Source organism: Crocodylus siamensis, chromosome 1 (genome assembly GCF_052110815.1).
Source record: "Crocodylus siamensis isolate JL-2025a chromosome 1, ASM5211081v1, whole genome shotgun sequence".
Classification (NCBI taxonomy): domain Eukaryota; kingdom Metazoa; phylum Chordata; order Crocodylia; family Crocodylidae; genus Crocodylus; species Crocodylus siamensis.
Window position 1 is genome coordinate 26,691,180 of NC_143395.1, and position 13,269 is coordinate 26,704,448.

Here is a 13,269-nt window from a genome sequence, read left to right on the forward strand (position 1 = left end):
TAAATATATTATATACTGAACCAGAAACTGAACACACATACAGCCATCTCAGTGACTAGAGTTCTCTGTTTCCATTACAAGAAAGTCAGTTGTTGGGTGAAAAATTAAATTTAGTGAAATACACTTGTTCCTAGAGGACTTCATTGAGAATGTGGTGTCATGAACCTTCTGGATAGGGGTCAATTTGATCTAAATTACATACTAGTTTATATCTTTGTTTATAAGTCATTCTCAGTTAGCCATTTTCCCTACACAGAGCAGTTTTTTCAGAGTAGGTGTTCTCCTCCTAAAGCAGGCGTGGGCAAAATACAGCTCATGGACTAGATCCAACCCACAGATAAATAGCTGCCAACACATTGGATCTGGCCTGAGGGTTACCAGTGGCTTCAGTCACTGCATGGTGCTGGCCAGGTGGGCAGGACTGCTTCTGCTCAACAGCATCAGGTATTAGTTGTGGACCTGGGCAGGGCTTTGACCACAGCAAGAGGGCGGAGGATGCCACGGACAGGTTCACGAGCCTGGACACAGAATATGCCAGCAGTGTCTACAGCTGATCTGCTACCCTCCCAGCACAGTGCAAGCTTTGCCCAATGCCCTGAACTGGGACCTGCCAGCAGCATCAGCCGTGGACCCAGGCAGGAACTTCTGCTGAGCCAAGGTAGAGTCTCTCTCCAACTCCTTCCCTTCCCACACTCCCTCCAGAACCCAGCCAAAGCTGTAGTTTCCCAGAAGCCCCAAAGATCAGCTGCAGACTCAGGCAGGAGCTCCTGCTGCACTGGGTGGGTGTCACCATCAATTGTAACACTGCCGTCAGGTTCTGACACTGCCACCCACCCAGCATGGTGGAGAGAGAGAGAGAGAGAGAGTGAGAGAGAGAGAGAGGTGACCTTCAGCAAGTCCCCAAAACTCCAGCCAAAATAACTGCCCACCTCTGTCCTAAAGCTATCTTTATCATTAAGGGGCTGTGCCTTTTACTGGCTATGGACAGAAGTGCAGTTTCTACCAAGAGAATCACCATTCTTCTAGTAGACGTCACAAGTGTGGACATATTCAAACTTTTTTTTCTGGGAGCAAGAAAATACTACTTAGGAAGAAACATGATTGTTCATGGGGGAATTTCTCTTGGGAGACTGCATGTCTGTACACTTTCCCTTGGCTTACCTCCTCCTGGGGACCATGAGGAGTAGAGCCTCCCAGTGCTTTCCTGAGAACAGGATCACTAGTCTGGAGAAGGTGCAAGAGGCAGCTGCTCCCCATCTTCTTGTAAACAGCAGTGGCGGGGAGGAGCAAATGCCAGTGGCTTCCCACCTGCTCCTCAGGCTCTCACCAGTCCCCAGTGTGGGAAGCAAGGAAAGACTTTGCTGCCCTACCCGCTCTGCTTGGCTGCTGGGCAAAGTGTAGGAAGTAGTGCTATCCCATGCTGGATTTCCTTTAACTGCCCCCCATCACTAGGCTGAGCAGCAGGGGTGGTGATCTGCCCCTGTTTGAAAAGTTGGTGTGGTTGAGAGCTAAGCTTGGAAAGGCTTTTTTCAGCCCAGTTCCTGGCCTAGCTACCTTTCTGGGGTGTGTGAAGTAGGCAGGGCTTTGCCCCAGTACAAGGAGCTGAGCCAACTGAGCAGTGCTGTGAGCTGCCTTCCTGCTTTTCACACCAGAGTTCCCAGATTAAGAAGCAGGTGCAGGGGTGTTGCCCTACTGTGCCCTCTGCTCCCTGAGAAAAGGAGCAGCAGCTGGGGGAGCAGCAGCTGCGGTGGGGTGGGGGCGCTTTGCCCTGCTGCTCCTATCCCTTCCCAGACTAGTTCAGAAGAAGAGAAAAGCAGCTGCTGCTGCTCCCTTCCCCTTCCAAGTCAGAGACAGGGGCTGAGGGATTTGTTCCAGTGCTCCTTCCACTCCACTCTAAGATTGGGAGCAGAGTGCATAAGACTGATCCCGTTCCCCAGGACCCAGTCGGGGGCAAGTGCAGTCTTTCCCCACTACTCTGTTCCCCACAGGCACTGCTCCTCTCACCTTCCCCAGACTGGAAATCATTCTGGTCTCAGAAAGGCATAGAAAGCAGGGGAGAGAGCACAGCTGTTGACTGAACTGTACTACTCCCTCTCCTGGAAGGATTCCTAGTAAGGGAAGTTTCTAAGAAATTTACTGGTACAAACGAATGTCTGTTCATGGCCACTGTGAGAGCCAATAAGCATTATTACATTATCTTAAGATCTGAGTAGTACTTTCTGCATTAAAAACAGGTCTGAGAAAGTTTTATGTTTGGAATAAATATCTGACCAAAAAATCCATAATTGAGTCATTTAAATATATCAAAAGGATTTTCAGAATTTCTTTTCAAGTCTCAAAAACTCAAATACAGGCAACCCCCGCTTAACGCTGTTTTGTTTAGCGCTATTTCACTATCATGCTCATTTGAAATTGATACCCGATTTCACTTCTCTCTCAGCAAGTTTCATTATAACACTCGTGGTCACCCTCATGGGTCATTAAAAAAACTTCTGGTCCCCATCTTGGGTCATCAAATACTTCCAGTTTCATTTAACGCTTGTTTCACTTAATGCTTAGTTTTCCAGGAGCCAATTTGGAGTGCTAAGTGGGAGTTCCCTGTACAGCAACCTGGGCTTTAAAATCTTCAGATACACACAGAATGTTCTCTTTACAAAAACAAAAAGGGGGGGGGGGGGAAGAGTATGGAATATCCCCTCTTCTTCCATAAGTATATCACTGTTATTATAAAACAACAATAAAAATGATAATGAAAATTCTAAAAACTTCCTAACATTTCAGTTACATAAATGAAGAAAAATAAAGAATACAGAATTAGGTAGTATACTTAAGGTAGTGTAAAGGTGATGTTGTAGCTGTGATGATATATAAGTGCAAAAGCAAACAAAAAGCAGGTAAAGACAGAAAAGAGGGAAATAAAGCAAAAGCATGGGGGGAAGAGATATTTTAGTCTGAAATTTACAGGAATTTGGCCAGCAATCAAGGCAAAAAGGTCTAAAGAAGCTGTTCCTGATAAGAAGAGTATACAGGAGAAAGTGCCCCCTCCAAGAGAATGAAGCTGTATGAAAAAATAGAAAAGAAATCAGTGCTAAGTGAGGTAGTGGGGAAGAGAGGGAGAGGGGGAGGGTCTAAAGTAGGTGGAGAAAGCTGATGGAAGATTTTAATAAGCGGCAGACAAAAGAAGGATTTTTTTAAACTAAGAGGTATGAAAAAATCAGCGTTAGCAACAGCAAGTGCCATTGAAACCCACTGCAAACCAGTACATTCAAAGACTATAAGATAAAGAAGTTATTTAAGAACAGCAGCAGAAAATAATGAACAAGGGCAGAATAACAGGAACTAAGATATAGGAGAGTATAGCATTCATTAATGGTAAAGCAAACTATCATTTTAATTCATAGCTGTACACAAATGCAATGAAGGTGTGGGTTAAAATTTTCAGAAGTGCTTATGTGACTTTAGCCTGGCAAGGCCCATTGATTTGACTTGACTTGAAAGTCAATGGGAGGACAAATCTCAAGGTCTTTGCTAAGTCCCACTGACTTGAAATCAATGGAATTCTAGCAAGACTTCCAAACCTAACTACAGGTGGGTGGAATCAGGGTGTAACCTATTACCTTCATGTCCTTACACAGGGTTGTCCAACTTCCAGAGGCTGCAGACTCTGCAGGCCACACTAGGGTGAGCTGTGGACCCTGGGGCCACACACTCCATGAATGCCCCACTTAACATGTACCTGCAACCCTCTACACCACGGGTGAGCAAAATGCAGCCCGCAGGCCGGATGTGGCCCGCCAGGCCATTCTATTCGCCTGCGGGGCCCCTAAAAAAATTTAGAAAATTAATATGCATCTGCTCCTGGCTGCCTGCCATGCAGCCCTCGATGGCTTGCCAAAACTCAATAAGCAGCCCTCTGCCCAAAGTAATTGCCCGCCCCTGCTCTACACCATGTGCCTTGGACCCTTTCCTCCCATCACTACACTGCACACCTGCACGGGTATTTCCCACTGCACTGTGTACCTGCAACTCTCCCCCCAAATACATTGTGCATCCACAACTCCCATGAGCAACCCAACACCCTATCCACCCGGGTATGAGCTCCCCCACAACTTATGGATGAAACTAAACAGGATTCCCTCTGAAGCCGGATGCTTCAATGTCACACTCCATAAGACTGGCTTAAAGGGCAGTCCAATATGCAAGTGTGGTGATACACTAGATTGCTGACCACCTCCTCACATGTGCATCACACCCGTGCACCCAGGATGAGGACCTGGCAAGCATCAACAATAAAGCAGTTGTGTGGCCTGCCACATTAATGATGAGGGGAAAATGAAATATACAAGACAAGAACAACCCATTTGCACCATATGCCCCAGGCTCACCATCACCCTGTGTCCCACCCCCTGGTGTATTTAAAACCTAAATCCTAAATGTTTATATTCTGTCTCTACTTTGGGCTGTTAGACTGAAACAAATTAATTTACAAGAAAATCTTTTTTTTTTTTTTTTTACAGTTTTTCACCGTTTCCTTTAGGCCTCTGGGATACTTTACATTTAAAGTTCCAAGTACACGAGCTGCACACCTGCCCTTTAAAGTTCACGGCATGTGGGCAGGCACCTAGGACAGCCCTGGTCCCTGCAAGGTAGGACTAGCTGCTCCATCGCACCCTACAGAAACCTCTGGAAAACTTCCAGTTGGGCAGGAAGGGTGAAGGAGCTCCCTGTAAATGAGGCATGGGCTGATGGGGAAGTCCGGGCTCCTTTGTCAGCTCCTACTACTGCTTGCAGGGACCTCCCTTACCCTGTGCAAGCAGCTGGTGACGGCTTGTCAGGGTGAAGACCCCAATCAACTCCTTTTACTGTGGGGGATGCCCAGGCAGCTCCCTCACCTGTCTGACAGTAAGGGTGAGGAGGCTGCCTGAAATCCAGGAAATCTGAAGGCTTGCTGCTGCTTGAACACCAAAAGCCAGTTAAAGTTGTTGCTGCCAAGCTAAAAGGCTTACTGACAGGCTCCCCCAGGGGCACGGGGATCTATCACCCCCTGGCCAAAAAGCATGCCTTCATTGCATTCCAGCCAGGGGGCTTTAAACATGTGGCTGCCCACCACACTTTATTTTTTTGTCATGCTACAAACATTGTAGCATAACAAAACCATCTAGAGGCAGCCTGGGGGTTATCATTTATTTTTAATAACTAATTTTAAAAGTCTATTTTAAAAAATAAACACAATTTAAAGAAAAAAGTATTCCCCCCCAAATTGAGGTGCATGCCTTAATTAGGGAAAGCTAATTTATTTTCTTCTTTGCTGAAATAGAAGTGGGGAAGAAAAGAAACAAGTAGGCACTAAACTAAAATGGATACCAAAATAGTCAGCAAGTAGTAGGGGCAGTATTTAGTGTTAATCCTCTCACTGTGCTGGTGAGGCAGTAACTTTTGGCTGAAGACCCACTGAGCTGGCTGAGGGCAACTGAAATGCTAAATGCAGTCTGTAATATCTTAATGAGGCTTGTGGTGTTAAAACAACCCTTTCATCATCTACACGATCTTACATAAAGACTAATTACAGTAAAAAGTAAGTCTTACTACTACCTTTCCAAAGGTCTCGGGCCTAGCCTTGTTAACATGTTGCCACACCAGGAAGTTCCTGATGTCTCATCCAGATTGTCTCATCAGATGCCACACTTCCTGAACACTGTGCTTCCAAGAGGACTTACTTTGTCACACAGGCAGCCATGACTGGAAAATTATTATTTCTACATTCTGCCTTCCAAAAACAAGGTACGCGTCTTATTTGAGGGCATGTGGTATGGAAGAATATACGTAAGAAGAACATTAATTCTTCTTTTTGATTTTGTAGTAAAGTCATAACTTTATACTTTTGACATCATAGCTGACCATCCTGGAAATACTGTTACCCTACTGTAGAATCATATAAAATAATATGAAATGAAAGAACATGCCCAATCTTTATACATTAACAGTTTAGCTAAATGAACAAATAACATTATGACAAATGGATGAAAGGTAAAAAACAAACAAACAACACTTTCAAGGATAGCATGTCATAATCTTAAAATATTTCATGAATGCTATCATAATGCTAAATCTGATTATTAATACATTTACTGAAACAATGAGATAACTTTGAAGTTACCTAGAAGCAAAGACCTGAACAACAAACCTACGTGATATGAGGTCAAAACATTTTTTCTCCTCTGGGTTTGTTTTCACTTGGCAAGTTAACAGATTGAGCTTTGCAGGAGGTCGATTAGCCTATTTAAAGATTAAAAAAAAAGAACACACAAAGTAAAATCCTTTAGTAAGATTCACATAGTGAATGATTAAGATTTTTATCTCTGTAGGTACAAACCTTTGGCAATTAAATGTTTTACAATATGTCTGAGCATGACTAGGAAGACTGCAAAACTTGATTAATATCACTATTTATGGTCAGACGAAAGTAATCATTTGAACTAATATTTTCTTCTGTTTTCCTTATATATTCTCCTATATGCTTTTTACATTGCTGGAGAACACAACTTAGGTACCTGATGAAAGTGACAAGAATCCAAAGTATAGCTTTAGGATGTATCATTTTAATTAACTTACCTGTAATAATACTTGCCTAAAGACATATAACAAAGTCAAATGACCTTGATCATTACAGTCTTCTTAATCAAATCATTCCCATTCTAGTAATATTTTCACTGGTATTTCACGTAAGGCCGTGCTTTATTACATTATATACGGCAACGTTCTAGCAAGGATCTATAATAATTTTCTTCTGTCTCATACATAATAATCAAGGCACACTGATGGACAATAAAATGTCCCCAAAGAACACTTTAACAGCATATACAAAACTAAAGAAAATTAGTCTTAAATTATACCATAAGAAAGACATCCAACACACTATATTCTACAAAACAGAAGTACTTTTAGAAAGAAATCTTCTCACATGGAATAGAAGCAGTATGTTTCAAAGGTAAAACCCACTTTTGGGTTTTTTTGAATATTTACAAGGACTCTGAGAAGATGACTAAAATAGCAACTCTGCACAGAATGCCCCTTTCCTCTAAAATGGCTGGCCCTTCCCCTCATTTAAGGGAAGGAATTCCTGGAATCCAGTAATTACTTGTATCTGCTATGACAGAAGAGCAGTTGTAGACTTATGTAAAACAATTAAATCAGAAATCAAATTAAACGATGAGCACTACATGGAAGAGTCACTTCTTTAAATAGTCTGGTAAGTAAAACTGCAAGGATAGAATAATGCATAACAATTTTTAAAATAACTTAACTGAGAGTCAAAACAGTTTGAGCATGTGTTTAATTAACCAATCTAGCACGATAAAAATGTAAAATTGAGATATTTGTAAAATCAAGTTGGTATACCATAATATTATGTTACTAGGCTGCAAAAGAATATTGAAAAAAGGACAACTTGGACAGCTTTCTATAAAACCGACTGATTTAAATAATTATCTTAAATAAGAAGAAAGAACATGTCTGCGGAGAAAAATATATATGGATTTCCCTAGAATAAAACAAGTATAGAAGCAGTGATGAAAGTCTGGTGACCTGGACAAATGTGTATTCTCTTCTGTCTACAAAAGCGAAGAGAGACCAAATGAAAAGGGGCGTTTTGGGACAGCAGAGCTACGGAAAGCTTAGCTCAGGAGTGGGCAGGATACGGCCCGTGGGCTGGATTCAGCCCACCAAGGATTTCATCTGGCCTGTGGCGGGAGCCTCAGCCACATCTGGCCCAGGCTTGGGGAGCAGCCTGAGCCATAGCCCATGCGGCCACTCCCAGCACACAATGGGGCTAGGGTGGAGCAGCAACCGGACTCCGCTTCCTGGCAGCAGCAGCTCCTTCCAACCCACTGCCAGTGTCACTGCTGCTTCCAGATCCAGCCCCGCTGCCCAGGCGCCCCAGCCTATCAGCCCCACACCCACTGGTAGGGGTGCCAGATGGTGTCTCCATGGAGACTGGCCTGGGACCCCCACAGGTAGGGTGCACTGGGAGGATGGGATGGGAACAGGGACAGGTGGAGGAGCAGCATCTGGGAGCAACAGGCAGGTGGGGCTGGGATCATGAGGTAGTAACAGCTCAGAGTAGCACAGCCCAGAAACATGAGCCAGCCCTGATGGATCATGACCAGATGCTCTGCACTGCTGGGCTGCACCACCCCGCAGTTGTGCTGTACTGAGGCTGCCTGTGCATGCCTGTCCTGGGGCAGAGGCAGTGGAGGCTGAGTCATGGGCACATGCTCTGCCCCACTCCTGGTTCGGGCCAGTCATGATCCATCACGCAGGGAGCAGATTACAGCTTTGCCCCAGGCCCCAGCCCTGTGCTGTCACCACCCTGAGATCCCAGTCCCGGCTGCCCGTAGCCTCTCCCAGACGCTGGCCTCCACCCACCCACAGCATCATCCCACCTGCCTGGCCAAATGTACCCTGCCCACAGGAGCTACTTAGAAAGTTTTGGTGAATTGTTGTGATGGTGAAGGGAAAGGGTGGGTGCTGAGCTGGTCCACAACAGTTCACCAAAATTTCCTAAGTGGCCCTCTAGCCCTAATAACTCTCCACCCCTTGCTTATCTGGACTAAGTCAAGCAAATATGTACCCAGAAATGTCTTGGCTGGAGAAGAATAGCAACCATTGGATAAGCAGACTGTATTCCCCTCAGTTCTCAAGGGGTTTTTATTTGGAAGTTGATGGAAAGTTGCATACTGTGCAGAAAAAGCAATTTTGATTATTTTAACAGACAATCACCAAATAATCTACTGACAATTATTCAAGTGAGAATTAGACAAGAAAATATCATGAACTAAGGGGTTCTTGCCTCTAAATACATAATAACATTCATAAAAATAAGTTTTCCTCATTTTGGCTTGTAGTTCAACATTTTGACAAAAGCCTCCCCCGCCTTTTTTTTTTTTTTTTTTTAACTAATCCAACGAGCTTATTTTCCAATGAGCTTTCAGATTGATTATAGTGTAGGTTTGGAATAAAACAAAATAATAAGATAAATGTTTGACAAACTATTTTTTACCATGCTCATACAGTTGTGTTTAACAGATTAAAAATGTAAAAGTTCAAAAAAAATTCCAAAGTGTGCTGGACTCAGAAAAGTTATAATGGACCCTCACAGGCCAGGGCATATACAGCACTAACCTTATTTCCAGTGACATCTAAAACACGGAGTGTAAATCAGAAGGTCTAGGGTAGAATTCAGTCACCTTCTGTGTGCCTAAATGGCATCTACCTAGATATGCAAGTGTTTTTTTGGGCACATACACACAACTTCCACTCTATTACCGTTTCTGTGCATACATGTATATGCATGTATGCTGCTCATGCTCAGAAGGTTATGCATTGGCTAGCCAGGTACCCAGCTATGTACATGTGTACAGTGACATTTTTTAGAAATAGAAAATGAGTGAAGGGCTCCTATGTTTTAATCCACTAGCTGAGTAGTTAAAGCACTTGCCCAGAGAGTAAGAGAACCAGGTTTCAGGTCTCAATCACCAGGACGGGGTTTGAACCTACATCTCTCTAGTATACCAGCACAACAGTCTATCCACAACACCACAAATTAGACATTATCCAATTGCTTTTCCAGAATACCTTTTGAAGCTGATTCTGGGGCAGCTGAGAGAGAGAAAGAGATATGGGAAGGCAGGAGGATTAGAAGAAGCTAGAGGGTGTGGCTAAGGGAGATGCATGCTGCTCTAGAAGAGGCCAAACCCTAGGTTCTGCTCCCAAATATGAGAGAAACTTCTCTATGGCATCCATTTATTTTATCTAATGCCAATTAAAAACAAGGTGCAGTGGCTCTGCTTCAAAAATGTGTTGGAGAAAGGACTGAAAAGTACCTAACCTATAGCATGGAAGTTAGAATGTTGTACTAGAACAGAGGTTGTCAACAGGGGGTATGTGTAACCCCGGGAGTACTTGAAAAGGTCTTAGTGGGTACATGTGGGCGGGGATGGAGCATCGCCATGCACCATTCTGCGCGGCTGCTTCCTGCCTGGCCGGACATGGGGGAAGCTCGCACATGGCAGCTGCTGCCACTCCACATTTAGCCACGAGCCACCCTCCCCCGTCCCGCCCCACCCAGGCTCCACTAGGGGTACGCTACTCTGCGTCTGGCCGCCGCGGGTACACTGATCCAAAAAGGTTGAAAAACCCTGTACTAGAACATCAGAAATACAGTTCGAACCTGCTCTGGGTGAAGGGGGCCTACAACAAAGGTCTCTAGCTTCCTATGTACCCTAACTACTCAGCTATTAATTGCTTTGGTGTTTTAACATCTACTTGTCGTGGATTTTTCTCCAGCTACAATTTTGTGACATACACACATACACAAAGTGCCCATATATAGCTACATCCTTGCTCAGCTAGTGCACAGCTCAGTATATGTCCATACATGTCCACATGGCATGAATAATAAAGGGTAACAGAATCCCTTGAACATAAAAAGGTCCTGTCCTCCTTTTTACCTGATATTTAAACTTAGTTCTGGAGTTCTTTCCCCAGCCTTGGTATTAGCACTTGAGTACACAGGGAAGTGGCTCCACTTTTTAAGTGCAACCACTTTTAAAATCCTTCTAGAACCCAAACTAATTTTAGAAAAAGTGACATCTTAAAATTTTTAAACTGGGATTAGTTTATTCCACTGAGTAGGTCAACACCAATACTGGTAATATTAATGTTTAGATGCACAACATTGTTTCACTCTCTAGCAATAAATTTCTCATCAATTTGATAACACCACACAGTGGTTAAGTTTCCTATAGTTATTGCTGTTAGTTCATTTCTACTACTGCAAAGAGAAGGAGCTAAAGTGCAGATAAGGGACCGGTACCTGCTACTGTTTTGATTAGGTCACGTAGCCCTACACAGGGCATGATTAGAAGACATTGTTAGAACATGAATACTACATGTACTCAAGTGTAACTATAGTTATAATGTTAATTTGGGATTTCTGAATCTCTTCATACCACCTACTTCACTCAGATATTTTAAGATTAGCATCCACTGTACCTTGTCAACATCCAATCCAGATTATTATCCAAATAAACAGAAAAGAGGGAATTCTCCACCTTTTCCCACTTGGTCAACTTCAGCTTTCTCTCCGTATACCTTTGAAGGATAATCTGTATCCACAATATTAACTCTTAGTAGGCTCATGCAGGAAAAAAAAACTGGATGCAAGAATAAAATATCTAGGTGCCTCACATAAACACTGAACAGACTTATGCTGGCCAGGTACATAAACTAACTCAGCTGGTATTATTTGGCAAGTTTCATTATTCAAGTCCATCACCATGGCAACTAGGAAGGACCGGAAAGTCCAACTATAAAATCTGTCTCTTTTGACCCTGGATTGGTGATAAGGGAGATAAAACACATGAAGAGTTTCTAACATTAAGGGAGAAAAGTGATCATTATGCATCTCTCTCTCTATATAAATCCACTTCAAGTTTCCTGAAGACTGAAAGTTCTTGTTCATAATCAGCAACTGGTTACAATAGGTCAATCTGTTGCTAACTAGGACTGGGCGAAACAGCAGTGTTCTGCTTTGACACCCGTTTCAATGGAACAGTGTTTCATTTTGAGTTCTGCTTCATTTTGAAAGCACTGTTCCATTCCCTCAACACGGCATGCCAGAACAACAAAAAGTTGGGGCAGGATGCACTGCATAGCATTAATATATTTAATAACCACAAATGTGGCCTTTGTTGTTGTGTACTTTTTTTGTTAAGCATGTTGCAGTGTGAGAGAGAGAAAAAAAGAAATAAGAGAAAGTGGAGAGAGAGAGAGAAAGGAGAGCAGAGAGAACCAGGCATATACACATACACACATGCACAGAACCACATGTGCACAAACACAGAGAACCAGAACAGACAGATGCACACACACATCCAGAACCAGACATGTGCACACATAGAACCAGATGCATGGATGCACAGAGCCGGGTTGCTGGGCCACTGGACAAAGTCTGACCCAAAAATGCCCTGGGCCTGCCAGAGCCCCTGTGCTTTCCTGGGGAGCCAGCCCCCGGGCTGCAGGTGGCTCAGAGCCTGCCCATCAGCCCAACCATCTACCCACTCCACACAGCTAAGCCAACAAAGGTGCAGCACTCCTGGCAAGGGGCAGCACCAGCTTCATCCCAGTAGGGGTGCTAGGCCAGTGCTGGGCTTGGAGTGGGTGGATGTCAGGTGGGCTCAGCTGCAAACCCTGCTGCAAGCAGCCCAGGCTCCAGAGTTGGCAGCAGCTGCAGAGCTGGGGCTGGCTGCAGGCAGGAGTCTGCAAACAGCAGCACATGCATCTAGGAGCAGACAGTGGTGGGGCCTGGGGCAGCACAACCCCAGTCTCTCCCCTGCTGCCAGCACAGAGCTGATGACTGGGCTCTGGAGCCCACAGCAGCTGCTTGTAGCCCACCTGGCTCTGGGCTGCTGTAGATGGCGCTGCAAGCAGCTGCACCGGGCTCCGGCATTAGCTCTGTACCAGCCTGTGCACGCGTGCCTCAGAGCGGGCAGTGGGGGAGGGGCCTAAGGCAATGCAACCCCAGTCTCTCCCCCACTGCCAGCACAGAGCTTATGGTGGGGCTCTGGAGCTCAGCACAGCTGTTTGTAGCCAGCCTGTGCTCTGGGCAGCTGCAGCAAGCAGTGGGCTAGCTGCAAACAGCTGCGCCGGGCTCCAGAGCCTGACACAGCTGTTTGCAGCCTGCCTGCTTCACCCAGCTCCAGCTCTGGGTAGTTGCTGCCAACCACAGACCCTGGGCTGCCTGCAGCAGGGCTTGCAGCTTCCCAGCCACCTGCTGGGAGCAGCCCAAGCTCTGCGGTTGGCAGCAGGTACCCAGAGGCTGGGGCTGGTGGTGGCATGTCGAACAAAATGGACTCGTGTGCCATGCTCAGCAAGCATGCTGGGGGTCAACCCCTGCCCTAGGGTGATACTAACAGAGCAGAAATATAAAAGTTTTCATTTTCTTTTTTCTCTGCCCAGTGGACAAAGAAAATACTTCTGTTACCTAACCGTATTCAGATCCTTCATACATTTCTAGCAAAAGTAAATAGGCAGACAAGGCTATTTGTCTGCCTATGTCCTTAAATCAACACAGCTACAACCAACAACCCCGTAGGAAAGATAAAGGGTTTGTTTTTTGTACTCCCTTTTTAGTTTCTTAAGGCTGTGGACCTAAGCCAGTTCTTATTTTCTCTCGTTTATCCTCACCCCAGAAAAGTCACCTTCATACCA

General features: G+C 44.7%; 1 protein-coding gene across 2 annotated transcripts in view; it reads right to left on the reverse strand.

Annotated features, from left to right (window-relative positions):
• The window catches only part of ASAP2 (ArfGAP with SH3 domain, ankyrin repeat and PH domain 2), a 171,764-nt gene that overhangs the window by 35,384 nt on the left and 123,111 nt on the right, over positions 1–13,269 (reverse strand). For both annotated transcript variants that reach the window (XM_090032346.1, XM_090032337.1), the window contains exon 12: positions 6,189–6,276. In XM_090032346.1, the coding sequence (XP_089888472.1) occupies positions 6,189–6,276 (88 nt within the window). The remainder of the gene's footprint in view (positions 1–6,188; positions 6,277–13,269) is intronic.